Source organism: Nelumbo lutea, chromosome 2 (genome assembly GCF_056320005.1).
Source record: "Nelumbo lutea isolate HS-2025 chromosome 2, American lotus-T2T, whole genome shotgun sequence".
Lineage (NCBI taxonomy): Eukaryota > Viridiplantae > Streptophyta > Magnoliopsida > Proteales > Nelumbonaceae > Nelumbo > Nelumbo lutea.
Window position 1 is genome coordinate 21,945,212 of NC_142685.1, and position 27,323 is coordinate 21,972,534.

General features: G+C 40.2%; 1 protein-coding gene across 10 annotated transcripts in view; it reads right to left on the reverse strand.

Annotated features, from left to right (window-relative positions):
- The window catches only part of LOC148869115 (putative plastidic glucose transporter 2), a 34,522-nt gene that overhangs the window by 1,241 nt on the left and 5,958 nt on the right, over positions 1-27,323 (reverse strand). For all 10 annotated transcript variants that reach the window (XM_088970889.1, XM_088970890.1, XM_088970894.1 and 7 more), the window contains exons 6-13: positions 12,214-12,313; positions 12,002-12,114; positions 11,807-11,900; positions 4,454-4,607; positions 4,216-4,359; positions 4,052-4,125; positions 1,981-2,069; positions 610-724 (exon numbers count right to left, since the gene is read on the reverse strand). In XM_088970889.1, the coding sequence (XP_088827015.1) occupies positions 610-724; positions 1,981-2,069; positions 4,052-4,125; positions 4,216-4,359; positions 4,454-4,607; positions 11,807-11,900; positions 12,002-12,114; positions 12,214-12,313 (883 nt within the window). The remainder of the gene's footprint in view (positions 1-609; positions 725-1,980; positions 2,070-4,051; positions 4,126-4,215; positions 4,360-4,453; positions 4,608-11,806; positions 11,901-12,001; positions 12,115-12,213; positions 12,314-27,323) is intronic.

The window sequence follows — 27,323 nt, forward strand, 5'->3', positions numbered from 1 at the left end:
AGTAAAGTACAGAAAAAAAAAAAATGAAAGCAATGAAACCATCGCAAAGGATAGTTTTCCCCACATCCCAATCCCCCCCTCCCCCCATTTATAAAAAAATAAAAAAAATAAAATCAGCTCCCAAGAACTTGATTCAGTCCAAACTAGTTGATTTCTCAGCCATGATCTTTGCATCAAATCGAACTTCCATTATGGGATCACAACATGAAGTTAATTCATGCAAAGTTGTGTTTGGTTGCAGTGCAATTTTATTTGCACTATTGCAAATGTATAGGAATGCAAATTTTGGTTTAATTTTGTTTTGGGTTTTAGTTTATTCTGCTTTAGGTCTTATTTTACTTCATTTTTAATGCAACCAAACAAAATAAGGTAAATTTTGAAACAAAAATAAATCAAAACTTGCAGTTAAATAATTTGCACTACCATAGTTTTGCATCAGTGCAAATGAATTTGCACTGCAACTAAACACAGGATTCTCAAGACAAATATTAAACTGGAATCCCAATTCACAGGGATGGGCTTCTTCAAGTGCAAATTCTAAATTCAGCTCACACGAGAAGGAAAACACCAAAAAGAAAAAACAGAAAAACACAAGAATGAGAATATTACCCAATGTACAGACATACATATGGCCATAGCTTTTGCTCTAATGCGGCTTGGGAAAATTTCTGGTAGAAGGAGACTTGGGACTGGACCAGCTCCCAGTGCAAATATTAAGACAAACCTGCATAAACAAGTCCATAATTGGTCAACATACCGTAGTATCTCCATTGCAATGCCTGAGACTCTACAAAGTGTCTACCTAAGTCAGGAAGACTATTGCTTGTAGTTATTTGCATGATGATTCAGTGATTTGGGACCACATTTTTATAGGGCCTTTTTAAGCAGAAAAATTAATGAGTTCATAATGCTCCTCAAAGAATTGAGAATGCTCCTATTTTTCCCAATCAAAGGGATGAAATCATGTGGAAATAGAATTCCCATGGAAAGTTCTCAGGCTGTTCTTTCTATGTAACATTCGTGCATGGTAAAATCAATCATCATGAGGTTGGGGGAATTTAAGGCAGGCAAGTTTCCCTTAAAAATGAAGTGTTTATGTGGCTAGTCTTCCTGGACAAAGTCCTTGTGATCAATCATCTTAAATCATATGATCATTCCTATTCCAAGTTCCAACTAGATCAAGTTTCTGTAAAGGGATGGAAGAGTAAGTAAATCATCCATTTCTCCACTGCTCCATGTCATCTCTGCTTTGAGGGTTCTCTTTTTCTTTATGGACTTTATGGGTTGGTTCCCCACACTCTTTGGAAAGCTACTGAATCTGGGCCAGTTGTTGAGGTTGGTATCCCCGAGAGTATGGTCTCATCTGCTCTTTATTGGAACATCTAGAAGAAAAGAAATAGGAGATTTTTTTAGAAAAGAAAAAATCCTTCTCAGTTGTGTGTAGATGGTAGTAGTATCATTTTTTCTTAGTCAATTGCTCTCACAAACTTCAGCTCTTTTGGAATGTAAGATTTTTTATTCAATTGGACGGCTGTTGTGGGTGTAAAGAATGGCATATTATAATGTTTTCTCATACTTTCCCTCTCTTTGGTATATCTATATACTTAAGGACTCATTTCCAACTCAGCTTCAATTTACTTTTTCTCGTTGAACCAGGTGTATGTGTATGTGCATAGTAGTCATTATAGCATAGTGTTCTCAGGTGAATGAAAAGAGAGAAAATTGAAGCCAAGTTGGTGAAAGAAAAACATGAAATTCCATCTATCCTCATTTTTCTTTTTCCCTTTCTCTTCCCTTCAGTGGACATGGGACTAAACCCGCAATGTCACAGTTGTACAGTAAGGATATAGGAACTACAAGTTAACCATCATAGCTTTGTTGTTGAACTTATTTATCTGTATCTAGTAGACAAATAGAAAAAGAAAAGAACATCTAGATCTCTAAGACTGACTTTGAGACATCCAGGCTGTGTTTACTCACAATAACATTCCACCAACAGAAAGATACAAAGCTTCAGAGCCTGATGTATGAAAACTTGCAGCAACGACCTGAAGACCCAATGCTACTGCCTGGACCAAGCATATGCATAAAGAAGAGATGTGTCAGATTTCTGAGAACAATACAGTGCACTATTCAGAAGTCAAGCTCTGATAATATGACCAGTAGTAGTTTATACCTATACGTGTGATTACCATACATGTCATAGACAGGTTGGACCTTCCATTCAACAGGTCCAATCTTTAAAATATTGAAATTCAATTTGGAGGTTACAAATAACACCCCAACAGTCAGGGGAAGCAAGTACTTGTCCAAAGGGGGAAAATTGCAAATCCAAATCCATCTGGGAGTCCATATTGGAAAAGGTGGATAGAAAATTAGCATCATGGAAGACCAAGTACTTGTCCAAAGGGGGAAAAGTCACTTTAATTAAAAGTGTGCTGTCTTCCCTTCCTGTGTTCTATCTATCTCTATTTCTAATTCCTGCTAAGTGGACAGCAGCTTTTGAAAAGAGAATGAGGGACTTTCTGTGGAGAGAATGGAAGGAAGAATCAAAATGTCACTTGGTAAACTGGAAGAAAATCTGCTGCTCTAAAGCAAATGGGGGACTAGGGATCAGATCAGTGACAGATGTTAACACTGCATTCCTTGGAAAATGGTTATGGTATGGAGATTTAATGATCAGTCAAATAGCTTGTGGAGAAGGATAATTGTGGCCAAATATGGGTCTAGTAGCAGGGAGTGGGAAACAGAAGAGGTCAGATCAGCCTACGGATGTTCAAACTGGATGGCAATTCAGAAAATACAGCCTCAGTTTTTGAAGGGCATCAAATATAAAGTGGGAAATGACCAGAGGGTTCTCTTTTGGAAGGATCATTAGTGTGAAGAAGAACCTTTGATGTCCTTATTTCCTGATCTGTTTGAAATAGCTACAAACAAGAATGCAACTGTAGCTGATTATTTGGAAAGACAGAATGGATATTGCATGTGGAACCCCCAATTCAGGAGGAACCTAAACGATTGGGAGGTGACTTCTCTGATCAGCTTGCTCCAGATTCTATATGACTCAGAGACGTCTGGTATAGGGGAAGACAAAAGAAGTTGGATGTTTGAGAAATCAGTAGTTTTTCTGTAAAATCATTTTTCAATATGTAGCAAGGGAGGACACCACTTCCTTTCCAAGTGACAAGGTTTGGATTAAAGCTGTTCCTTCTAAACTGGCTTATTCTTTGTATGGTCAGCAGTGTCGGATAAGATCCTAACAAAACAGAATCTAGTCATAAGAGGTTTACAGGTGGCAGATTTGGCTTGCCCTTTATGCAATGGAAATGTGGAGTCGTCTGGCCATTTTTTGTTTCACTGTGAATATACTCATTGGATCTGGTTAAGAATGGTAGGTTTGTTTGATGTAAAGTTGTGATTCCCAGCTGAAGTGAAGGGGCATAGAGGCCTGGTGTCTAGAAGGATTAAGTAGAGCTGGAAAGATAGCATGGAGCATACTCCCCTCAGCAGTATTATGGGCTGTGTGGTGCGAAAGAAACAGGATATTGTTTGAAGGGACTCAGGCTCCAAAGGAAGCAATCTTAAGTAAAATTCTGGGGATGGCTCATTCATGGTTGGCAGTTCACCCTTTATTTAGAAATAGACATTCTAGTTCTTTCTTTGATTGTGACTTCCTTTTTGTGAGGAAAAGTTAATCTGTATTGGGCATTGGGCTGTATTGAACAGAATTGTGTATCCTCTGTTCAGTTTCTCATTGTACAGGTTTCATTGTTTTTTGCCCTTTTGATTTTAATGAAATACTTTACATTACAGTTAAAAAAAACAGTCAGGGGAAACAAGTCCATAAATCAGATGGTTATGATCATCACAACTTGATTTCCTCAGAAGATTCTGAATTTTGGACCATGAAATGGATGGAGAGAACAGAAACGTTACATGCATCATAGGCAAGATTATGGTTTTTAAACAAAATGGTTAGAGTCAAGGTTCTGATACCAACAGCCGGTATATGAAGATAAGTTTCATAAAATGGTTTCTGAAAACAATTTACCATTCCCAAAAAGCTCCCCATGAGAAGAACTTTCCTCCCTAGCTTATCCATCAAAATCATTGCAATGATTGACCCTGAAAACAATTCATGTAGTTAAAGGACTTTCTACACTTCCAACTTCCACCAAAAACAAGCAAGCCACTTAAGACTATAGCCATCCATACCAGACAAATTTGCAAGTCCCACACATATGTTTGCCAGGTCTGAAGGTACACCCGCACTTTTAAAGACGGTTGATGAGAAATAGAATACAGCATTAATTCCTGATAGCTGTTGTAAAGCAAAAAGTGTTGACCCAATAAAAACAACTGCAAAAGGAAGAGTTTATGAAACTTGCATTTTAAAAGAAAAAGAAAATATATGGGACAAAAATATATTTAAGAACGCTATCACCATAAGCACCTCTGAAATGGCGACCATAAAACAGCTCTGAGAACTTCACAGTTTCTGTTTCATCCCCTCTGTCTGACTTTGCTAGTTCAACCATTGCAGATTTGACTTGTGACCCACCTAAGAGCTTCTCAAACTCAACTTCAGCTTCAACATATCGTCCTTGCTGTAAAATATAAGAAATTTTAAGCATCCTCTATTCCTATAAGAACATGACATGAAGGCTGATAGTATGTGTGATGTGTGGTAGGTTCCTCTGCAGGACTCCGCATTATGAAAGTTGGCAAGTCAACCACCATATTATATTCACATGTCAAGCACATCCAGACACTTGCACAATGCCAATTGCCAATATATTTCAGGTTTTCTGATGTTTCTGGAACCTGACCTTCCCCATTACTCAAGAAATACTATGGAAGACATGGATATGAATGTCATATGCATTAAAAATTAATTGTCCACACATGTATTTTTTTTTTACTTTTATAGATTGATACAACATTATATCATGTTAATACGCAAAGAGACGCTTTTAGTAGAATTTGGATTAGCTGAATGCAATAGATGTTCAGCAGGCTGTGGAACCAATGGTAATGCCCCACGCCAGTGATAAAATACATGGGGCCCACAGTGAGAAATTAAATGGTTGAGTCCCACATATTTTATTATTGGCATGGAGAGTTATCATTGGTTCCACAGCCCACTGAACAGCTATTGCGTCCCAGCTAATCCTTACTCCCATCAGTAAACATATTATGTCATGTCAATACTACGTCTACCCACATATAGGAATTTTGGTATCATAGATTAACATACATATTCTAATAGGTATAGATTGAAACACATATCAGTGTATATGTGACACAAATGTACTCTCTTGCAAAGGAAGAAACCACACCAGTGTAGTCATGGTATCCATGTGAGTTATGGGTGTTTAGCCCTGTCAAGATGAGCCATTACCTAGGAGTAGAAACTGCTGATAATTGATTCTGATGCATGCTTTGTGAAGAAAAGTAGTAGAAGCTCAAAGGTTTCAGCAAGAGAGAGAGAGAGAGAAGAAGAAGAAGAAGAAGAAAAGATAGTGGGATGTCGCCAAAATTGAAATTAGGTCCGGCCGCCAACCCTCTTGATTTATATACTTAAAATAAAAGAATGAAAGATTACAAAGATACCCTTAGTAGGGCGGCTACTTTAAGTAGCTGAACAGTCACAACTTAAAATAACATAAACTAATGGGCCTAAGGCCCAAAAACTTCCTAACTAAATAACTTAAATAAAAATAAAACAAAGTTGGGCCCAATAACTTAAAATCGGCCCAAACTCAACACTTCCCCTCAAGTTGGGAGTAAATGTCACACATTCCCAACTTGCGTAGATCATGCTCCAGCTTGTTTCTTGCAACACCTTTTGTAAGAACATCAGCAAGCTGCAAATCAGAAGCAATGTATGGAAGACAAACTTCCCCTGAGGTCACCCTTTCTTCTATGAAATGTCTGTCCACTTCAATGTGCTTTGTCCTGTCATGCTGAACTGGGTTGTAGGCAATGTTAATTGATGCCTAATTATCATAGTACAGCATCATAGGTTCTTCTGCCTCTATACCAATTTCTCCTAATAAGGAAAGGATCCAAAGAAGCTCTGAAACTCCATGTGCCATGGCTCTGTATTCAGCTTCTACACTTGACCTTGCCACAACTGCATGTTCCTTACTTTTCCACAAAACTAGATTGCCTCCACCAAGAGTACAAACTCCTGATGTAGATCTCCTGTCATCTAGGCATCCTGCCCAATCAGCATCTATGTAAGCCTCTAACTTAAATAGTCCATGGTCAGCAAATAGTATGCCTCTACCAAGGTGTCCCTTTAGATAAGCAAGAATCCTGTCAACAACCTCCCAATGTTGGACTCGTGGGGCATGCATGTATTGGCTCACCACACTCACTGCATAAGAGATGTCTAGTCTTGTCATACATAAATATAGCAACCGCCCCACTAGTCTCTAATATCTCCCAATGTCCTTCACCAACTCACTTTCTGATGCATTAATTTTCTGATTCTGGTCAATAGGAATACTAGTTGCCTTTGTTCCAAGTTTCCCTGTTTCTTGTAAAAGGTCCAGAACATACTTCCTCTGAGAAATAAAAATTTCATGCTTTGACCTTGCTACTTCAATGCCCAAAAAATACCTCAGCTCCCCAGGATCCTTAATTTCAAATTCTATATGCAGATTCTTCTTCAAACTGCCAATCTCACACAAGTCATTTCCTATAACTACAATGTCATCCACATAAACTATCAGAACTGACACCAGGGACCCCCTCCGCTTCACAAACAAAGTATGATCTAATTAAGTCTGAGTATAGCCAAAAACAATCAAGGCTTTCCTGAACCTGTCAAATCACGCTCTGGGAGACTGTTTTAAACCATAAAGAGACTTTTTCAATCTATATACCTTCCCCTTTTTAGCATCACTGTAGAAAACAACAGGAAGATCCATATATACTTCTTGTAGGTCCCCATTAAGAAAGGCATTTTTTACATCAAGCTGGAAAAGGGGCCAAGAGTATGTAGCAGCAAGAGAGAGAAGGATCCGAATAGAAGTCATTTTTGCAACTGGTGCAAAGGTCTCTAAGTAATCAATGCCATAGGTTTGAGTGTACCCTTTTGCAACCATTCTAGCCTTATGCTTCCATCTACCTTGTATTTAACTATATAAACCCATCTGCATCCAGCAATCTCCTTGCCCTCTAGTAGATCCACAATCTCCCACGACTAATTCTTAATTAAAGCTGCCATTTCTTCCTGCATACCTATCTTCCACTCAGGTTTGGAGAGCCTCCTTGACACCCTTGGGTATAGACACAGAGTCGAGGGAAGAAAGGATGGCACGATAAGAAGGAGAAAATCCACTGTAGGAGAGATACCATGAAATACAATGAACAGTATACTTTCTCTCCCCTTTTCTGAGTGCAATAGGAAGGTCCAGGTCATCTGTAATGGGGTTAGTGGAATCAATAGGAACTGAAACATCAGAGGGATCAAGAGGAATACCTGAGTCAATGTCAGCTGAATCTGGAGTCTTCGAGGAACTGATAAGAAGTGATGTGGGTTCTTCTACAGTGGAATCAACCTCCCTGTAAAGGCGATGTCATGAGTAGCACTGAGAAACAGGACGCAAGGGAGGTGGTAAGGTAGGAGACATAGGAGGGCCAAACGTAGGAGTTGACATAGGGACTGGAACCGGAAGAGGAATAGACTGCTCACTTCCTTCCCCAAAACACTCCCCTTGAGAAGAACCCTTCGGGAAAAAAGATGTGGACTCAAAAAAGGTGACATCCATAATAACATACTAACTCCCAAAGATTGGGTCATCGCAACAGTACCTTTTCTGATTTTTTGCATACCCAAGAAAAACACACTTCTTTGCCTTCAGGTCAAGCTTCGAGCGGTGAGGACCAAGAACATGAGCAAAGCAAACACAACCAAAAACCCTAAGAAGAATGTGGGACATCTCCCCCTTGGGAAAAATAAGGATGAATGGAAATAAGAAACGAAAGAAGGAAAAGACAAATGTTCTAAATGATTATGCCAAAGCATAATCTGACCTACAGACTTTGACTCAAAATCCCTGCTAACATGATGACTTTGATGATTTGGAAGCGCATTCAAAAGGTAGATTTCATTCACCTCACAACCACTCCCAATTGTCCTCTTTGAAACCAGATCCTGCAAAACACAATGACCAGGAGAAAAAGTCACTGAGCAATTCAAGTTCTTAGTCAAACTACTAACAAATAACAAGTTAGTACTCAATTTGGGTATATGGAGGACAAAGGGTAGGGAAATGGAACCAGTTATCTTGACAGACCCCTTCCCAGCAATGAGAACATGGGATCCATTGGCTGTGGAAACTCTACCTCTACCAAAGCAAAGTTGGTAAGCGAAGAAAATAGTGGAACTATGGGTCATATGCTCTGAGGCTCCAGAATCTATAATCCAAGGAGGTCCCTCCTTACCTATAGTAGAAACATAGTTTGTAGTGGCATGTGAACTACCTGTATGAGCAAAGGAAGTAGAATGTCCACCACCAGATCCACCTGTACCTAGCTGTCCACCTAATAACAAATTAGGGATGACTGTACCTCACTGATTAAGTAATTACCCATATCTCTCAAGTTCGGCCCTCACCACAACAGCTACAATAGACTCCAAAGTAGTTGTAGTAGGGGGCCCAAGTAAGTCACCGGTTGCTGCCATATTAACATTTCCCTTCTTGTTTTTTAGTCTATTCAACACAAGGTGAGGGTGAAGCTTCCAACAAGTATCTCTCGTGTGTTTAGGCTTCTTACAGTAGTCATAGATCAGGTCCCTCTTATCTTCCTTCCTGATTTCACTGCCACCCCAAATCTCCACTTTGTTTAGGTGTCACAGTACTAACCATAGATGACTATTCAAGACCCAAACTCTTCATCATCACATTCCTCCTACTCTCTTCCTCTGATACAAAGGCATATGCCTGAGAGAGTGTAACACTATCCCTGGAAAGGATATGTTGCCTTGCAATGTCATATTCGGGATTAATGCCAGCAAGAAATTCAAAGACTCTATTCTTCTCTAAGAGCTTCTTGTAGGCAGTTGCATCCTTACTACTTTCCCAAACCACTGTCTCCAAATGGTCTATCTCCTACCATAGAGTTTTTAGGGCTGAAAAATAAACAACAATAGGTTTATCTCCCTGTCCGGTAGCAATAACCTAGTTCCTCGACTAGTAGGCCCTAGCAACATTCTCACTTTGTGAATAGGTTTCTGCAACCCCTTCCCAAATTTCCTTAGTTGTATTTGCCCACAAAAAGTTTTTACTTATATGGGGCAGCATAGAATTGCACAACCAAGTCATTACCATATAATTTTCCTGTACCCATTGGGAGCAGTTAGTTTCGGGTTTCACTTCCTCACCAGTGATATACCCCAACTTCCCACAAGCACCAATGGCCATCTTTGCAGATTGTGACCATTCTAAATAGTTTGTACCATCTAACTTAACTATAGTGATGGTTCCAGTCCCGAAAAGGTCTCCGACACCTCCTCCCCCTTGTCCCATTTCACTCCCCAGTTTTTTTAGCTTCGTGACCCTCCATTAATCCCCAAAAAAAAGGGTTAGAAAATCACTTTAAAATGAAGAAATATGAGATAATTCCCTTCAGGCACCACAGACACCCTTCTGGTACCCTAGATGGTCCTCCCACAAAAGATTCCCTTTTTGTGAAAGCAGGAGAAGAGAGAGAAGAAGCAGCCGCTCCCTCCAGAGGCCTCCAAAACAAGTGGAACTTGAACCGCCTCCTTCAGAAAACTCCAAGGGACCCTAAAAAATTAGGGTGCCACTTCCTAGGTCAAAATTGAAGAGTCCTACAAAAACAAGACTCTTCCCCTTTTTCCAGCTCTTCCTGAATTTGATAGGAAACCCTAGACCAGCTACAGGGCAAAACAGATCCATCAAAAAATCCAAAAACTAGGCTTACCTGAGGTCTTTGATCAGCCTCTCATATCACCATGCAGTCGGCCGATCTAGGGCTGCATGATAGAGCAGCTGAAGAAACCTTCGGCCTGCTTTGATACCAAGTAGAAATTGTTGATAATTGATTCTTAGGTATGGTTTGTGAAGAAAAGTAGTAGAAGCTGCAAGGTTTCAGCAAGAGAGAGAGAGAGAGAAGAAGAAGAAGAAGAAAAAAGAGTGGGATGTCGCCAGAATTGAAATTAGGTCTGGCCGCCAACCCCTCTTGATTTATATACTTAAAATAAAAGAATGAAAGATTACAAAGATACCCTTAGTAGGGCAGCTACTTTAAGTAGCTGAACAGTCACAACTTAAAATAACATAAACTAATGGGCCTAAGGCCCAATAACTTCCTAACTGAATAACTTAAATAAAAATAAAACAAAGCTGGGCCCAATAACTTAAAATCGGCCCAAACTCAACACTAGGTATTGCTTATCAACCAAAATTAAAATGTGTTTGTTAAAAAGCATTCAACTAAAGTTTTTACATGTATAAATAGTAAAAAACAAATATAAAAGCATCGATTTAAGAGATTTCTCATCCAAATTGAATGAATGGTTAAGGTTACTATATTAATCTGGTTTTCATATCAAATGTAATAAATGTAGTATAGGATGGTCAAGAAGATCCTGAACAATATAATCCACTTGCTTGCACAAATCTAATGATATTTCCTTCATACATATTGTAGAAGCAATACGGTGTGTTTCATTATCTGTAAATTCCTAGCCAAATACTATATTAATCTGGTTTTCATATCAGATTTAATAAATGTAGTATAGGATGGTCAAGAAAATCCTGATCAACATAATCCACTTGCTTGCACAAATCTAATGACTGTATACATGGATTAGATATTTCCTTCATACATATTATAGAAGCAATACGGTGTGTTTCATGATCTGTAAATTCCTAACCAAATAATATTATATTCCATATTGAACTGTTGATTCTTTAATATGAAACAGAACCAGGTATCCTTATCCTATTCAATCCCTTAAAGAACATTTCCCATATTTGCATCCTTCAACACTTTGTCAATGTGCATGTTTGGTGGGACAGGAAGAAATCCAATGAGAGTCTTCCCCTTTATCAAGTGATACAAAATTTACCCCTCGTGCAGTGCCAGTAACATAATAAGTAACCGTATAGGGTTGAAATTTTAACACTGGGACACCTTTAAGCTATGATTAATATAGAGAGAACAAAATAAATATATCTTACCTATCAAAAAAAAAGTATATCTTTATATCTTTTATGTTGTGTCTCTTCAACTTTTAATCCTCTTTCCTGCTATAAGTTACACAGATACTTCTGTTTATGAAAACAAAAATCATTCATCTAAACATAAATTTCATTTCAGGATATTTGCATATGCATTAAGGCTGACTATTACTTCTTCAGTTAGTTTTCAATGTATCTTTCCTGCACATGACTGTGTGATCAGAAGTAGTGTATTGCAGTCTCTATGGTAAGAAATGAGAGAGTCTTACTGCACATATAAATAACCTAATTGACTTAAAAATCAGTAGAAGAACAGGATAACAGTTATGTTAAGGACAGAACTTAAACAAGAATTTTTAAGATTCAGTATAGAAACTTGGAGAGGTTTAATACAGTCCAAAGCACTTTCTAGAGTACATGATAGTTCCATGGAAGTAGGTCATAGACTCGGGTCAGATGGGATCCATGGATGCTTGGGATGCAATTAGAAGGCAGTGTATAATTGATATGGGTGACATTTGCATCAATTGTCTAGCATAACATGGGGGAAGTCAAGCAAGAAATTGACAAGTGAAGAAAATGACCCTGTAAAGCCAATGGGGACTTTCTGCACAGAATTCCATACAGAGAGCAAGTACCACAGTAGGAATGGAAGATACCCAGAAACAAACTCGCCACCTGAGAACATGTCAAAGAAATAAAAACATTTTTTAGAGGAGAAAAGTACAAAAATGATCATCAAAAGTTTCAGATTTTAATTTCACATTCCTGTTTCCTACCAGCCCACAATTCTTTTTGCAGGTATTCCAATGAACAAAGACCCCATAAGCCCAAGGCATGTAGCAATCTGAATAAAGCTGCCATAAGTACCCCTCACAAAAGAAGGTGAAACCTGCCAATGTATGTAAGGGAAGATAAGGAGAACGAAGTGTTAAAATCATTTATGGACCCCCAAAACATCATTCAAGCAACAGAAAACCATTCTTTATACCTCTGTCACATAGAGAGCCGCAACAGCTGGACCAAGACCCATCCCTGTTCCAACTAACAACCTTCCAAGAAGCATTCCTTCAATATTTTTTGTTGATGCACTGCAAAAACATGGTTGGCAGAAAATAGACTAATTATATGGTTTAAATGTTAAGACCACTAGATTTACAAATCAATCTCTTGTCTTATACTTTTTCGTAGTTCTATTCAATAACCATATGCACAGGAATTTGTCATTGACATGTAGTAGAAGAATGCCATTACCAATGTTGGCCCCAGCTATCCAGGGTCTTGGGAAGGGTGGATTGGATACAGACTTAACCTCTGGCATTTTGCATGAGATGACCACTCTCAAACTCAAACCTCATTCACAAGCATGTCATCCCAAGATTTTACCATTGCACCAAGAAATTGTGCAATGGGGATAGGACTACATGAAGACCTAACTTCTGCCATTTTGCACAAGATATCCGTTATCAAACTCAGAGTCACATTCTCACATTTGTCATCCCTAGATTTTACCATCACACCAAGAAAACATACAAGTCTATCAAACAAAAGAGGACCCCTAGGTAATGGAAACAAGAAGTAAATTGGAATTAGATCTCCACAACATGAAGCTAGCATATTTTAAACAATGTGAGCATTATTACATCTTACAATGCATTATTGAAGTCAAAAGAACTGTTATAATTTCTACCCAGTGTTGCATGGACACAAGTTGGAATCCAACACATGCCCAAGAGTCTAACTTGGCAATATATGAAAAAGCGGACTCAAAAAAATGTTTATGGAGTAGAATATACAATTAAATGCAGAAGAACTACTGAAGGGTAGTTTTGTAATTCTACTGTTCTGTACTTTATTTTTTCTTTCTTGTACTATAAAAGGCGTGTACTTTAGTGTATAGATCTTTTTATTCTCTTTGAAAGGACAGTCTTGTCTATTCACATAAGTTTAATATAAATACATTTTTTCTGGGTTGGTTCGATCAGACTGATCAACCCTAACAGATCTGGACTTTTGTCTCTCTCTGCTCTCTCTCTCTCTCTTTCTCGAGCTGACATGGCATCAGAGCAGGCTACTCTCTGATCCTTTTCTCCTCTCTTTGATTAGTGTGACATCTGTTGTTACTGCCGATTGAATCTGGATTGTTTTGATCTATCCAGAGACAGTTTTCTCTGCTTTGCGAATCCTAGGAGAGAGATTTTATTAGATCTCTCTCATACGACTTCAGTTTGCAGTGAGATTTGAAAGGAAGTGTCGCCTAGGCCCTCTCATCATATTCTGAAAATACAATCGAGATCTGAGAAGATTTGAGAGAGATCTATACATCTCTTATGGGCGGCTGTACCCAGATTTTCCTTTTATGGACTGTGTTTCAAGTTTTCGTCTTCTGCTGAATCTTAGATGATTTCTGGTGACTGTAAGAGGATTCTATTATCAGTTTATTTGATTTTCATACCTTTATTACTTCCTTGCTGCTCGATTAGATCTGTCTTCACTTATTTTCTGTTCAGTATGGCTTTGGAAAATAGTGAATTCATTTCCGTCAAGTTTGATGGGAGCAACTATGCTCTCTGGAAATTTCATTTTCAGTACTTTGTTCAAAGGAAAGGCATGTGGGGTTACATTGACGGTTCCACTTCCATGCCTGACACAAGTGATGTCAAAGGACTGAAATAGTGGAGAACCGAAAATACTCAGGTTACATCATGGATACTTGGGTCTATCTCAATGGATGTCAGCATCCCGATGAGAGGTCTCAAATCTGCCCATGACATGTTCAAATACCTAGAAAAGGTATATCAGCAATCAAATATGTCTAGGCAATTTCAGATCGAAATCGATATCTTCTCCTATGTTCAAGGGGGAAGAGGATTCAGGAATACTATGCAGGATTTATAAACCTTTGGACTGAACAAGAACTGGCTCACTTTGGGGAACTTTCTACAGATTGTTGTGTGAAGACCATGAAGAAACATCTTACTAAGAGGAAGACCATGCATTCCTTAATGCATCTCAGGCCTGACTATGAAACTCTACGCTCCAGCATTCTCAGTAGAGAACCAGTCACTGAACTAGATGCAATTCTTGGAGAGTTGTTACGGGAGGAAACACGTCTTCTTACTTTATCTGCACTTGATCAGAAAAAGGAACATGGGATTGATACTGTGTTCGTAGCCACCAAGCAGAAGGGTAAGAAAGACTTTTCAAAGTTGCAGTGTTATGAATGCAAAGAATTTGGTCACGTGGCATCCCACTGCAAGAAGAAGAACTTCTGTACTTACTGCAAACAGCAAGGACATATCATTGTGGAATGTCCGACTAGGCCTCTTAAGAAAGGAAAGCATAAGGCTTATCAGGCCTCAACCGAATCTGCTGCCACTGATGTTGCCACCTCATCATCAGCCCACAAATCAGATGCCCAGGGAAATCTGACTGAAGAAAGGATCCGTGAGCTTATGTCTTCAGCTATTTCTTATACTTTTTCTGCTTTTGGTCTAGTTGGTAAATCTGCTTTTATGTGTTCATCTCCGTGTCACATGTGAATTATTGATTCAGGGGCCTCAAATCACATGACTGGGGCCTCCTTTGGTCACTCTCCTAAACCTAGATCCTTTGACAGCCATAATATTACTGCCAATGGTGATTCTTTACCTATATATGGTTGTAATGATTTGTTCTTATCCACCTCTAAGACCAAACCCTTTCATCTTCCCAAAACCTTTTTTGTCCCTAAATTGACTACTAGTTTAATATCTGTTGAACAACTTGTTGATGATGGTAATAATGTTTTATTTACTCGTGATGGTTGTTTCATTCAGGACCAACACACTGGGAGCTGAAGGGGAAGGGGCATAAGCTTGGGAGGCTGTTTGCTTTGGAATTTGAGACTAAGAGATCTTCACCGGATTCTTGTTTGCTATCTGTTTCTCCTTGTTCTTCTATTTCTTCATGTAATAATGTGTAGCATTTATGGCATAGATGTTTGGGCCACACTCATGCTAAGAATTTGGATTATTTGTTTTCCTCTGGCTGTTTACCTTTGAATACTACCTCAATCAAGAATAGTGATAAATCTTGTTTAACTTGCTGCTATAGTAAAAGTCATGTTTTACCTTTTCCATATTCTACTGAGCATGCATCTACACCTTTTTATCTCATTCATAGTAATGTGTGGTCGTCTCCAGTCATCTCACGCTTGGGTTATAAGTACTTTGTATTATTCATTGATGATTGTACTCATTACACATGGGTTTACTTTCTTCGAAAGAAATCAGAAGTCTTCTCCATGTTTTAAAACTCTCATGCTATGGTAATGACCCAGTTTAAAAGCACCATTAATATTTTGAGGTCAGATTCAAGGGGAGAGTATTATGATGGTGAGGATGGTGAGTTTCAAACCTACCTTAAACAGCACGGCATTCAGTCCCAGAGATCTTGTCTTGGTACTCCTCAACAGAATGGAGTATCGGAGCACAAGAACCGTCATATTGCTAGTATGGTGAGGTCCTTGATACAAGATTCACATGCTCCCCTTATTTCATTGTCCACCAAACCTATCCACCCTTCGTGTCTTCGGATGTGTTTTCTTTGTCCATCTCCCTCCCCATGAATGCACAAAGCTAACAGCTCAATCAGCTATGTGTGCTTTCATGGGATACAGTACGGAACACAAGGGATTTCTTTGTTATGATCCCAAAGTCCATCAATTGCACATTTCTCGTAATGTCATATTTCTTGAGAATCTCTCATTCTTTGAACATATTTGTAAATTACCTGCACCATCCATCTCTGTTCTGCATGATTTTGGATCTACAGGTGATTCTCCTTCTCTTCAGACGTACTTCAGAAAGCATCCAGTTCGCCCATTGCCTATGCCTCCTCCATCTCAAGCAACAATGTCTAGTCATTCCTCTCCATCCATCATTACTGTAAGTGCAGATTCTCCTCCTGAGGATTTACCTTCATCTATTCCTTTGCGTCGGTCATCTCATATTTCTTGTCCACCTTATCGCTATGGCTTCTTTTCGAATCATAGCTTCTTCTCTACTATTTTGTCATCCACAAATATTCCTAAGTCTTACAGCCAGGCCATAGCAGTAAAGCATTGGAAAGAAGCTATGGATTAAGAGGTTCAAGCTCTATTGGAAAATGACACATGGGATCTTGTCTCTCCTCCTCCAGGTGCCTCCATAATTGGTAGTCTGTGGGTTTACACTGTAAAACTCAAATGTGATGGTACTCTGGACAGATATAAGGCCCGTCTGGTTGCTCAAGGATACAAACAAGAGTATGGAATTGACTATGATGAAACTTTTGCACCTATGGCTAAAATGACAACAGTCCGTTTACTCCTGGTCATTACTGCCCTCAAACACTGGACAGTTCATCAAATGGACGTTAAGAATGCCTTCCTCCATGGAGAGTTACAGGAGACAGTTTATATGAAACCACCTCCCGGCTACTGTGACAATCCTCAGTTGGTGTGTAAACTGAAGAAATCTTTATATGGTTTTAAACAAGCTCCAAGAGCTTGGTTTGATCGCTTCCGTACAGTAGTGTTGGAAGCTGGTTTTCAGCAAAGTGCTTCAGACTACTCTCTCTTCACTCTCAAGTGGGCTCAGGGACTAACTCTTCTTTTGGTATATGTTGATGACATCCTTATTACTAGAGATTATGTGGATGGTATTACCAATCTCAAACTCCTACTTAGTAACTCATTCAAAATGAAAGATCTTGGGCCAGTCACATACTTCCTTGGACTTGAAATTCAAAGATGTCATCAGGGTTACTTTGTCAACCAACTGAAATATGCTTTTGATTTGGTGTCTCTTGCTCACTTGACTGATTCTAAACATGTTGATACTCCTCTGGAGCTTAATTGTAAGTTGAGTAAAGATGAGGGTGACCTTCTTCCTGATGCTACTTTGTATAGACAGCTTGTAGGTAGTCTTATCTACCTCACCATGACTAGACCTAACATCTCCTATGCGATTCAGATTATGATTCTGTTTGTTTCAGCTCCACGTCAACCTCACTATTCGGAAGTTCTCCGAATTATTCGTTTTGTACGGAGCACACTCTCATATGGCCTATTTTTCTCATCCTCTTCATCCACACAGCTCCAATGCAGATGTTGACTGGGCCGGTTGTATATTCCCTGGTGATTCTCTGATTTCTTGGAAATGCAAGAAACAACAAACGGTTTCCAAGCCATCTACTAAAGCCGAGTACAGAGCCATGTTTTTCAGTCTATAGTGAGATAATCTGGCTTAAGGCACTCCTTCATGACATGAATATTGATCACTCATCTACTATTCCTCTGTTTGCAGACAACATGAGTGCAATCAAGATTGCAACTATAAAGAGATTGGGCTGAATGGGCCCTAGTATCTTCTCTTGTAATATCTTTTCTTTTAGTGTTGGCTAATGGGCCTCCCTTAATGGGCCTGTTATTTCTTTTTTGTTTAATATCTTTATGTTACTGCCTAGCTGGCCGCCCACTTAAAGGCATACTTGTCATTAATCTAACTTTAATTCTTAATAAAAAAAGGGTTAGAGGAGAAAGGAGAGATGATTCGATTTCTTCTTCTTCTTCCTTCTCTTTTTGCCATCTTCTTCTCTTGTATTGCTGCTCTTACTTCTCTTCTTCCTTTTTCTTCTAATCTTCAAATTTACACCTAATATTTGATGACTGATTTGCATCTTGGTATCAGAGCAGGTCTATTTCTTCCTTTTTTCTTTTCTTCTTTTCCCATACACCCTTAGGTTAAGAAAGTGTATGGAGAGATAGGTTGTCTAAAGTACAGAGGATCTTTGGCCTAGTTGGTAGAGGGTTTGGAGAGTTTAAATCTGGCTGGATATTGCCAAGAAGCAATGTTGTTCTGTCGCTGCCCAAAACCCTAGTCGATTAGAGATTTTCGAAGGTACAGGTAAAGGTGAAGCTTGGGTGTGGTGCTCTATGCTTGGGAGGTGTCTTGTGACTCCTAAAGGAGGGCGGTTCAGGCTTGGAAGAGATTGGGTAGGTCTGGTAGGAGCAGTTGCATCTTCTCTCTTTCTCCCCAACAACTGGACGGAGTAAAACCCTAGTTTTCAAGCATCTGGGTTCTGGTTTGACTTCAAGTAAGTTTATACAGACAAAATTTCTGGTTCTTTGATTTTCGTTTGATTAGTGGAGCCATACGAAAGTGAGTTCAAGCAAGTGCCGATTTCAGGCCTTGGCTCGGTAGATTCTGTTTTGACTAGTGTAACCACAATCAAGCTAGATGGGACAAATTATCTTTCTTGGGCACAGTCTATAAGAATTTATGTCTGTAGTAGAGGAAAACTCGGGTATCTCATAGGTAGTAAAGTGAAACCCGAAGAGACAAACCCCGAATTTGAAAAATGGATGCAAGAGAACTATACTGTCATAAGATGGTTGGTCGATTCTATGCAACCTCATATAAGTCAGCACTATCTCTGGATGTCTTCGGCTAAGGAGATATGGGACAGTGTTACTGAGACCTATTCACAGAAATTGAATGTAGCCAGAGTATATAAGTTGAAAAGTGATGTGAAGAACCTAAGACAGGGAGAGAAGAGTGTAGCAATCTACTACTCTATACTGAAATCCCTATGGCAAGAAATTGATGTTATGGAAACAATTGTATGGGAGAGTAAGAATGATGCTGAAATGTATAGGAAGTTGGTGGAGAGAAATAGGGTGTTTGAACTTCTCACTGGACTCAACCCTGAGTTTGACATCATTAGGCAAAATATCCTGGCCAGAGATGAGGTTACTCTTTCACAGGCATATGCTATGATAAGTAGTGAGGAGAGTAGGTTGCAGGTTCAGTTGCAGGGTCCACCTACAGAACACTTTGCACATGCAGGAAAAAAGCCAAAGGGTCCTACTGAGAAAAAGGAGCAGATATGTGAATATTGCAAGAAGCATACAAAGGACACTTGCTGGAAGCTTCATCCTAAGCTTCTCCCTGATAGGTTTAAGAATAACAACAGCTCTAAGAAGGGCAGTCAGGTAGGAAAGCCTAAGACAGCTAATGTTGCTACAGTACCTGAAGGAGGAAATAAGGAGAGTGAAGAGAAATCAACCATTGAGTAGTTGGCAACAATGAAGGCGGATTTTGAAAAGTATGGGAGGCTCCTAAATCACTTGGAAGCTACGGTTTCTTCATCTCACCTTTCCAACAACACATCATCTTCATCAGCATTTTCTCACTCAGGTATTCGTGCTTCTGCACATCATGCTTCAGTTTCAGGTAATCATAAAATCCCTTGGATTATTGATTCTGGTGGATCAGACCATATGACCAGCCTGTCTAATCTCTTCTGCTCATACCACCTTTTCTCTGGCAAAGAGAAAACATCCCTTGCTGATGGGTCTCTTGCTCCCATCTCTGGTAAAGGAGATATAAAAACCTCTGACACCTTTTATTTATCCTTTGTCCTTCATGTCCCTAAACTTAACACAAACCTTTTATCTGTTAGCAGCTTAACTAAATCCATGAATTGCAGCATAACCTATTTTCCCACTCATTATGTTTTTCAGGACCTGCAATCTCAGAGGATGATTGGGAGTGGCCATGAGGCGAACGGAATATACTTGCTGGACACACTAGATCGAGCTTTGGGACCGCCTCATGGAGTTGCCTTAGAGTCAGTTTTGTCAGAGTCTGTTAACAAAATTTTGTTGTCACTTTCGATTTGGTCATTTGTCATTTTCTGCTTTGAGTCATTTGTTTCCAGATATGTTTAAGGGAGTGTCTTTATCGAGTCTTCACTGTGAGTCGTGTGAACTGGCAAAGCATTGTAGACATTCCTATTCAATAAGCAATAAAAGATCTCTTTCTCCTTTCCATATTGTTCACTCTGACGTGTGGGGGCCATATCATTTGCCAAATATGGGGGGTTATTTATCTTTTTTATTGATGATTATTCGCATTACACTTGGATTTATCTCATGAAATCCAGGGATGAAGTACCAACTATTGTGCAAAAATTTCATGAACTCATCCTCACCCAGTTTAACACTCGTATCAAAATATTCCGTTTTGATAATGCTAAGGAGTATTTTGAGAGAACCCTCTCCACCTATCTTGAAACTGTAGAGAAGATGGGCCGAATGGCCCATAGACTGTCATTTCATGTTATGTTATGTTTCTCTCTGTTGTGGGCCTTATTCTGGGCCCATACTCTGTAATATTTTGTTTTTTGTATTTTCCTGCTCACTCAAGGGCCTCTCTGTAATTTGTCAAAGATTAACTTATTAATAAGATGTTTAGAGTGTTAGAGAGAGGTTATGTTCGAACCTCTTACTCTCTAACACTCATTGCCGCCAGCTCTCTCTTCTCTTCCTCTCTTGTTTGTTCATTTTCTGGTTTGCATCTAATCTCAAACAGTTCCATACATCAAGTGGGCTGTTTTTCAACTTGGTATCAGAGCGGGCCATTGCTTGGCGTGTCCCTCATGTGGTTCTAGTTCAGCCAACTACATGAGGAGGTTCTAGGGCTGAAAGTTTACAGTCATCCGCCTGGTTCTTGGAGGTCATTGGAGGGTGCCCAAGTTTCTATACACTTGGAGAAGGGTTCGGTGACCAGGAAGAATCAGAGAACAAGTTGTTTGGCCTGATTTGAAATCAGAGAAAAGGACTTTCGAAGTTATCTCAGAGAACAAGTGTTCGGCCTGGTTTATAGTTCAAACCAGAGACTCTCTTGCTGTAAGTCTTTTCTCAGTCCTTTGCTGAGTTATTTTTTGTTGTTTGGGAGGACTATTAAAGCATTCAAAGCCCACATACATTCGGCCCACTGTTGCTGGACTGTTTTTCTGGGTTGTTTTGGAAGTGCTATTCGGCTGATTATTGGACTGCCAAACTGCTGAAACTGATCTAAAACTAAGTGGCACTAGTCTCATCTTCATCCCAGCCTCTTCTTGGACCTATACTGAACACCTTGAAGTGGTTTCTTCTAGTTAACAATAGGCTGTTAACTACTGCACACTGAGTGTTCGACGAAAGGTCTCTTAAGGACTGTGGCCCTGTTTTCTTCTCTTTGGGACAACGGCTGTTGAGAACCTGAAATACCTTGTGATTAGAGGTTTGTTGGGTGTCCTTTAAAGGGTGAAACAGTAAAGAAAAAACTACCACCGAACTGGACTATAACAGTTATCAAGTCTGAACTGATTCTGTGAGCTAGTTGTTGTTGCCTATTCAGCTCAAACTAAACTCATCAAGACCCCAGTACCTTGAGAAACCTATTAAAAATCCTAATTGGAGCCTTTACATGATGGATTTCTCAAGCCTTGAAAACAAGAATGCTGCTGAATATGGACAGATTTTGGGAACCCCAACTGATTCTATGCTAGCTGTAACTACAGTTAAGCTTGATGGGACCAACTACTTGGCTTGGTCACAATCAGTGAAAATCCACATTTGTAGCAAAGGAAAATGGGGTTTTATTTCTGGGAGCAAGAAAGCTCCTCCAGAGGATGATCCATCTTATGAGAGATGGGTACAAGAAAACTACACAATGATTGGGTGGCTTGTGAACTCAATGCAGCCACAGATTAGTCAGCATTATCTGTGGATGAACTCGGCTAAAGAAATCTGGGATAGTGTTGCAGAAACTTACTCCCAGAAGTTGAATGTTGCCAGAGCTTACAAACTGAGAAGTGATGTGAAGAATTTAAGACAGGGGGAGAAGTCACTTGCAGCATACTTCTCAGCCCTAAAATCTATATGGCAAGAGATTGATTTGATAGAGGCCGTGACATGGGATACCCCTAAGGATGCTGAAACATATAGGAAATTGGTTGAAAGGAATAGGGTCTTTGAGTTCTTGACAGGGCTGAATTCTGAATATGACATTACAAAGCAAAACATCTTGTCCAAGGAAGATGTTTCATTGTCTCAAGCATATGCTTTGGTCAGCAGTGAAGAAAGCAGGAGGCAAGTGCAGGTTCAAGGGGTCAGTATCAATGATCATTTTGCAAATATGGGAATCAAACCCAAAGGGGTTACAGGAGCCCCCAGTGGCACAGGAAAGAAGGAGGTGGTGTGTGAATATTGCAAGAAGCCGAAACACACTAAGGACAAGTGCTGGAAATTGCATCCCAGTCTTGTCCCTATCCGATTCCAGAAGAAGAATGACAGTAGAAAGACAGGAAGTGCACATACAGCCACAAGTACAGATACAGAGTTTGAGTCTGCAAGTGCACAATTGGAAGCCATGAAAGCTGATTATGAGAAGTTTGGAAGGATGATCAGCCAGCTTGAAGGTGTAACTTCATCATCCAACCCTTCTGGAAGTCCAGCCACCTCTGCATTTGCTCAATCAGGTATAAGGGCTTCTGCTAACCATGCATCTACCTCAGGTAATCCCAAGACCCCTTGGATCATTGACTCAGGTGCTTCTGATCACATGACCAACCTTTCCACTTTGTTTGTGTCATATGATTTGCTTCCTGGTCGTGACAAAATCACCTTAACTGATGGTTCTCTTGCCCCCATTTCTGGCAAGGGAACTGTCAAGCCTACAGGCTCTTTACTTTTATCTTCCACTCTTCATGTACCTAAGTTAAATACCAACTTGTTATCTGTAAGTAGCTTGACCAAGTCATTGAATTGTTGTGTAACCTTTTTCCCTTCTCACTGTGTGTTTCAGGACCTGAAGTCTCGGAAGGTGATTGGGAGTGGCCATGAAGCGAATGGAATATACTTGCTCGACACCCCTGGCCAATGCTTTGATCATCCCAAGAATGTTGCTTTTGGTTCTACTTCTTCAGAGTCAGTCAGTCAAATTATGTTGAGTCATTGTCAGTTGGGTCATTTACCTTTTTCTGCTTTAAGTCATTTGCTTCCCAAACTGTTTAAGGGAGTCAGTGTGTCCAGTCTCAATTGTGAGTCATGTCAGTTGTCAAAGCATTGTAGAAAAAATTACCCTGTGAGCAATAAAAGATCCTCTTTTCTTTTTCATATTGTACACTCTGATGTGTGGGGGCCTTACCACTTATCCTCTATGGGGGGCTACAAATACTTTATCCTGTTCATTGATGACTTTTCTAGATTCACTTGGATATACTTAATGAAATCCCGAGACGAAGTCCCGAGACTTGTGAGGCAATTTCATGAGCTTGTTTTGACTCAATTTGGTACCAGAATTAAGGTTTTCAGATCTGACAATGCAAAAGAGTATTTTGAGAAGAGCTTATCCTTGTATCTCTCTGACATGGGGGTTATTCACCAAAGCTCCTGTGTTAGAACCCCTGAACAAAATGGAGTTGCTGAGAGAAAAAATAGACATATTGTTGAAGTTGCAAGGAGCCTTTTATTTGCCTCACATGTTCCCACAAGATTTTGGGGTGATTCTGTACTTACTGCTACCTATCTCATAAACCGTATGCCATCTAGGGTTTTAGGGTTTAAATCCCCCTTCAGTCTTCTTCATCCAGATAAGGATCTCTTCCCAATTCCTCTTCGTGTGTTTGGTTGTACCTGTTATGTTCACATTCCAAGTGTGCAGAGACACAAGTTTGAACCAAAAGCCCACAAATGCATCTTCCTCAGTTACTCCCCCACACAAAAGGGTTATTGTTGTTTTGATCCAAAGACTGGCACCAGACATGTCTCTATGGATGTTACCTTTGATGAACTTTCTCCTTTTTTTGGTTCCTCTCAGGAAGGACATTGTCAACAGGGGGAGAGTCTGTCACAAGTTTTTGCTCTTCCCCTTCCTGTCCCAGTTCAGTCTCTTGACAAATCTGTATCCTCACAAAATGAATCAAAGGAGGATCAGCCACTTCATTCCTCTTGTCCTAGTGCTCCTATTTCTTTACCTCCTCGTCCTACCCATAATCCCAAAGTGTATCAAAGGCAGAGATCCAGGAATGAGCAAGTGGTTTCCCTTACAACAGATGAGGCTCATACCCTCCCAATCACAGATGAGATAACAGGTATTGCTTCAGCTCCCTTGGAATCCCCCTTCCCAGATCTTGATGTCCCCATTGCTGTTAGGAAAGGAAAGCGGAAGTGTACTGCACACTGCATTTCCAAACACCTTTCTTATGACCTACTTTCCCCTTCATATTGTGCCTACCTCTCTTCAGTTGCTTCTAACCCCATTCCTAGGTCTGTATCAGAAGCTCTTGGGATTTCAGAATGGAGAGATGCCATGCAGGCTGAAATGGATGCTCTACATGAAAATGGTACTTGGGAGGTGGTGGATTTGCCTGAAAGGAAGGATCCAGTTGGATGCAAGTGGGTTTTTACCATTAAATACAGGGCAGATGGGACTATTGAGAGGTACAAGGCCAGACTTGTTGCAAAGGGCTACACACAGACATATGGGATTGACTATCTGGAGACTTTTGCCCCTGTTGCTAAGATGACATCTGTGAGGGTTCTTTTATCTCTGGCAGCTCACTTTGATTGGCCTCTCTATCAGTTAGATGTAAAGAATGCATTTCTGAATGGTGACTTACATGAGGAGGTCTACATGTGTCTTCCTCCAGGAATGTATGGGAAAGATATGCAAGGAAAGGTATGTAAACTGAAGAAATCTCTTTATGGCCTCAAACAATCTCCTAGAGCCTGGTTTGAGAGATTTAGAGCTGCACTTGTTAAATTTGGCTATGTTCAGACACAGTCAGATCATACTCTTTTTGTGAAGAAAAGTGGGTCTCTAGCAGTGTATCTCATTGTGTATGTTGATGACATTATAGTGACTGGTGATGATGCCTCTGGCATTCTGGGCCTTAAGTCTTTCCTCCGTACAGAATTTGAGATTGAGGATCTGGGGGAGTTGAGATATTTCCTTGGCATAGAAGTTGCCAGATCCAGGGATGGGATTCTTATTTCCCAGAGGAAATATGTCCTTGATTTGTTGTCTGAAACTGGAAAATTGGGTGCAAGACCAGCTGCAACTCCTATTGATATGAGTCACAAACTTTCAGCTTCGGATGGAACTTTGTTGGAAGACAAAGGGGTCTTTTAGAGACTTCTTGGGAAGCTTTTGTACCTGTGCATGACTAGGCCAGATATCGCGTATGCTGTCAGTTGCATTAGCCAGTTCATGCATGCTCCTAGAGATACCCATATGGCAGCAGCAGAACGGATTTTGTGCTATCTGAAAGGCTCTCCAGGAAAAGGAATTCTATTTGCCAAACATGGTCATCTGAAACTTGAAGCCTATACTGATTCTGATTGGGCTGGAAATATTGATGATAGAAGATCTACTTCAGGGTATTGCAGTCTGGTGGCTGGTAATGTTGTCTCTTGGAGGAGTAAGAAACAAACAGTTGTGGCTCGATCCTTCGCAGAAGCAGAATATAGAGCCATGGCACATGGAGTCTCGGAATTATTGTGGCTAAGGTCCTTAATGGAAGAACTTGGGGTAGATCATGACAAACCCATGATGTTGTACTGTGATAATCAGGCTGCCATCAACATTGCTCACAACCCGGTACAACATGATAGAACCAAACATATTGAGGTTGATAGACACTTTATTCGTGAAAGAGTCTCCTCCGGTGAAGTGTGTCTTCCATTCATTACTTCTGAAGGACAACTGGCAGATTTTCTCACCAAGGGCATTTCCAAGGCAAGGCTTCAACATGACACTGGCAAGCTGGGCATGATTAACATCTATGCTCAGCTTGAGGGGGAGTGTAGAGAAGATGGGCCGAATGGCCCATAGACTGTCATTTCATGTTATGTTATGTTTCTCTCTGTTGTGGGCCTTATTCTGGGCCCATACTCTGTAATATTCTGTTTTTTGTATTTTCCTGCTCACTCAAGGGCCTCTCTGTAATTTGTCAAAGATTAACTTATTAATAAGATGTTTAGAGTGTTAGAGAGAGGTTATGTTCGAACCTCTTACTCTCTAACACTCATTGCCGCCAGCTCTCTCTTCTCTTCCTCTCTTGTTTGTTCATTTTCTGGTTTGCATCTAATCTCAAACAGTTTCATACATCAAGTGGGTTGTTTTTCAACTGAAACTTTTGGGGTTATTCATCAAAGTTCTTGTCCCTACACTCCACAACAAAACAGGGTGGCAGAAAGGAAGAACAGACATGTGGTTGAAGTTGCCAGATCCCTCTTGTTTGCATCCCATGTTCCTATAAAATTTTGGGGAGATGTTGTTTTTACTGCTACTTTTTTTATCAACCATATGCCCTCCCGGGTCCTTGACTTTAAAACCCCCTTTAGCCTTCTCTTCTCGGATGAGGATATCTTTTCTCTTCCTCTCCGTGTTTTTGGGTGCACTTTCTATGTGCATATTCACAGCCATCAAAGGCACAATTTTGAACCTAAGGCTCATAAATGTGTTTTTTGGGATATGCTTCCACACAGAAGGGATATTGCTGTTTTGATCCAGTTCATGGCACCCGTTTTGTATCTCGGGATGTCACCTTTGTTGAGTTGACTCCTTTCTTTAGCATTCCTCCTGAGGGGGAGAAATCTGAAGAGCCCTTTGCTATGTCTCCAGCTATTCCTCTTCCCATTCCTCTTGAGTCCTATCACGAGGTGTCCACTTCTACCACTGGACCTACCTCCGATATTCCTACTCCTCCTCCACCTCATTCTCCTATAATTCCTCCTCCTCCTGTTCTCCAAAGGTGGTACCAAAGGCAGAGATTCAGACATTGGCAGGTTGTTTCCACTCCTTCAGAAGAGCCTCTTGCTCCTCCCATCATTCCTGAGGTAACAGGTCAGCCTTCTTCTGACCCATCTACAGCTTTCCCAGACCTTGACCTTCCTATTGCTCTCCGCAAGGGCAAACGGAAGTGTACAGCCCATTGTATCTCCAAACACCTGTCTTACAGCCTTCTCTCTCCTTCCTACTACTCTTTTCTTGCATCTGTTTCTCATGTGATACCCAGGTCCGTACTGGAAGCCTTATCTCAAGCTGAATGGAGGGATGCTATGATGGCTGAACTGGATGCTTTGCATAAGAACGATACCTGAGATATTGTTGACTTGCCTGAAGGGAAGGAACTAGTGGGTTATAAATGGGTGTTTATCATTAAATATCACTCTGATGGCTCTATTGAGAGGTTTAAGGCTAGGTTGGTTGCTAAGGGCAACACTCAAATGTATGGTATTGACTA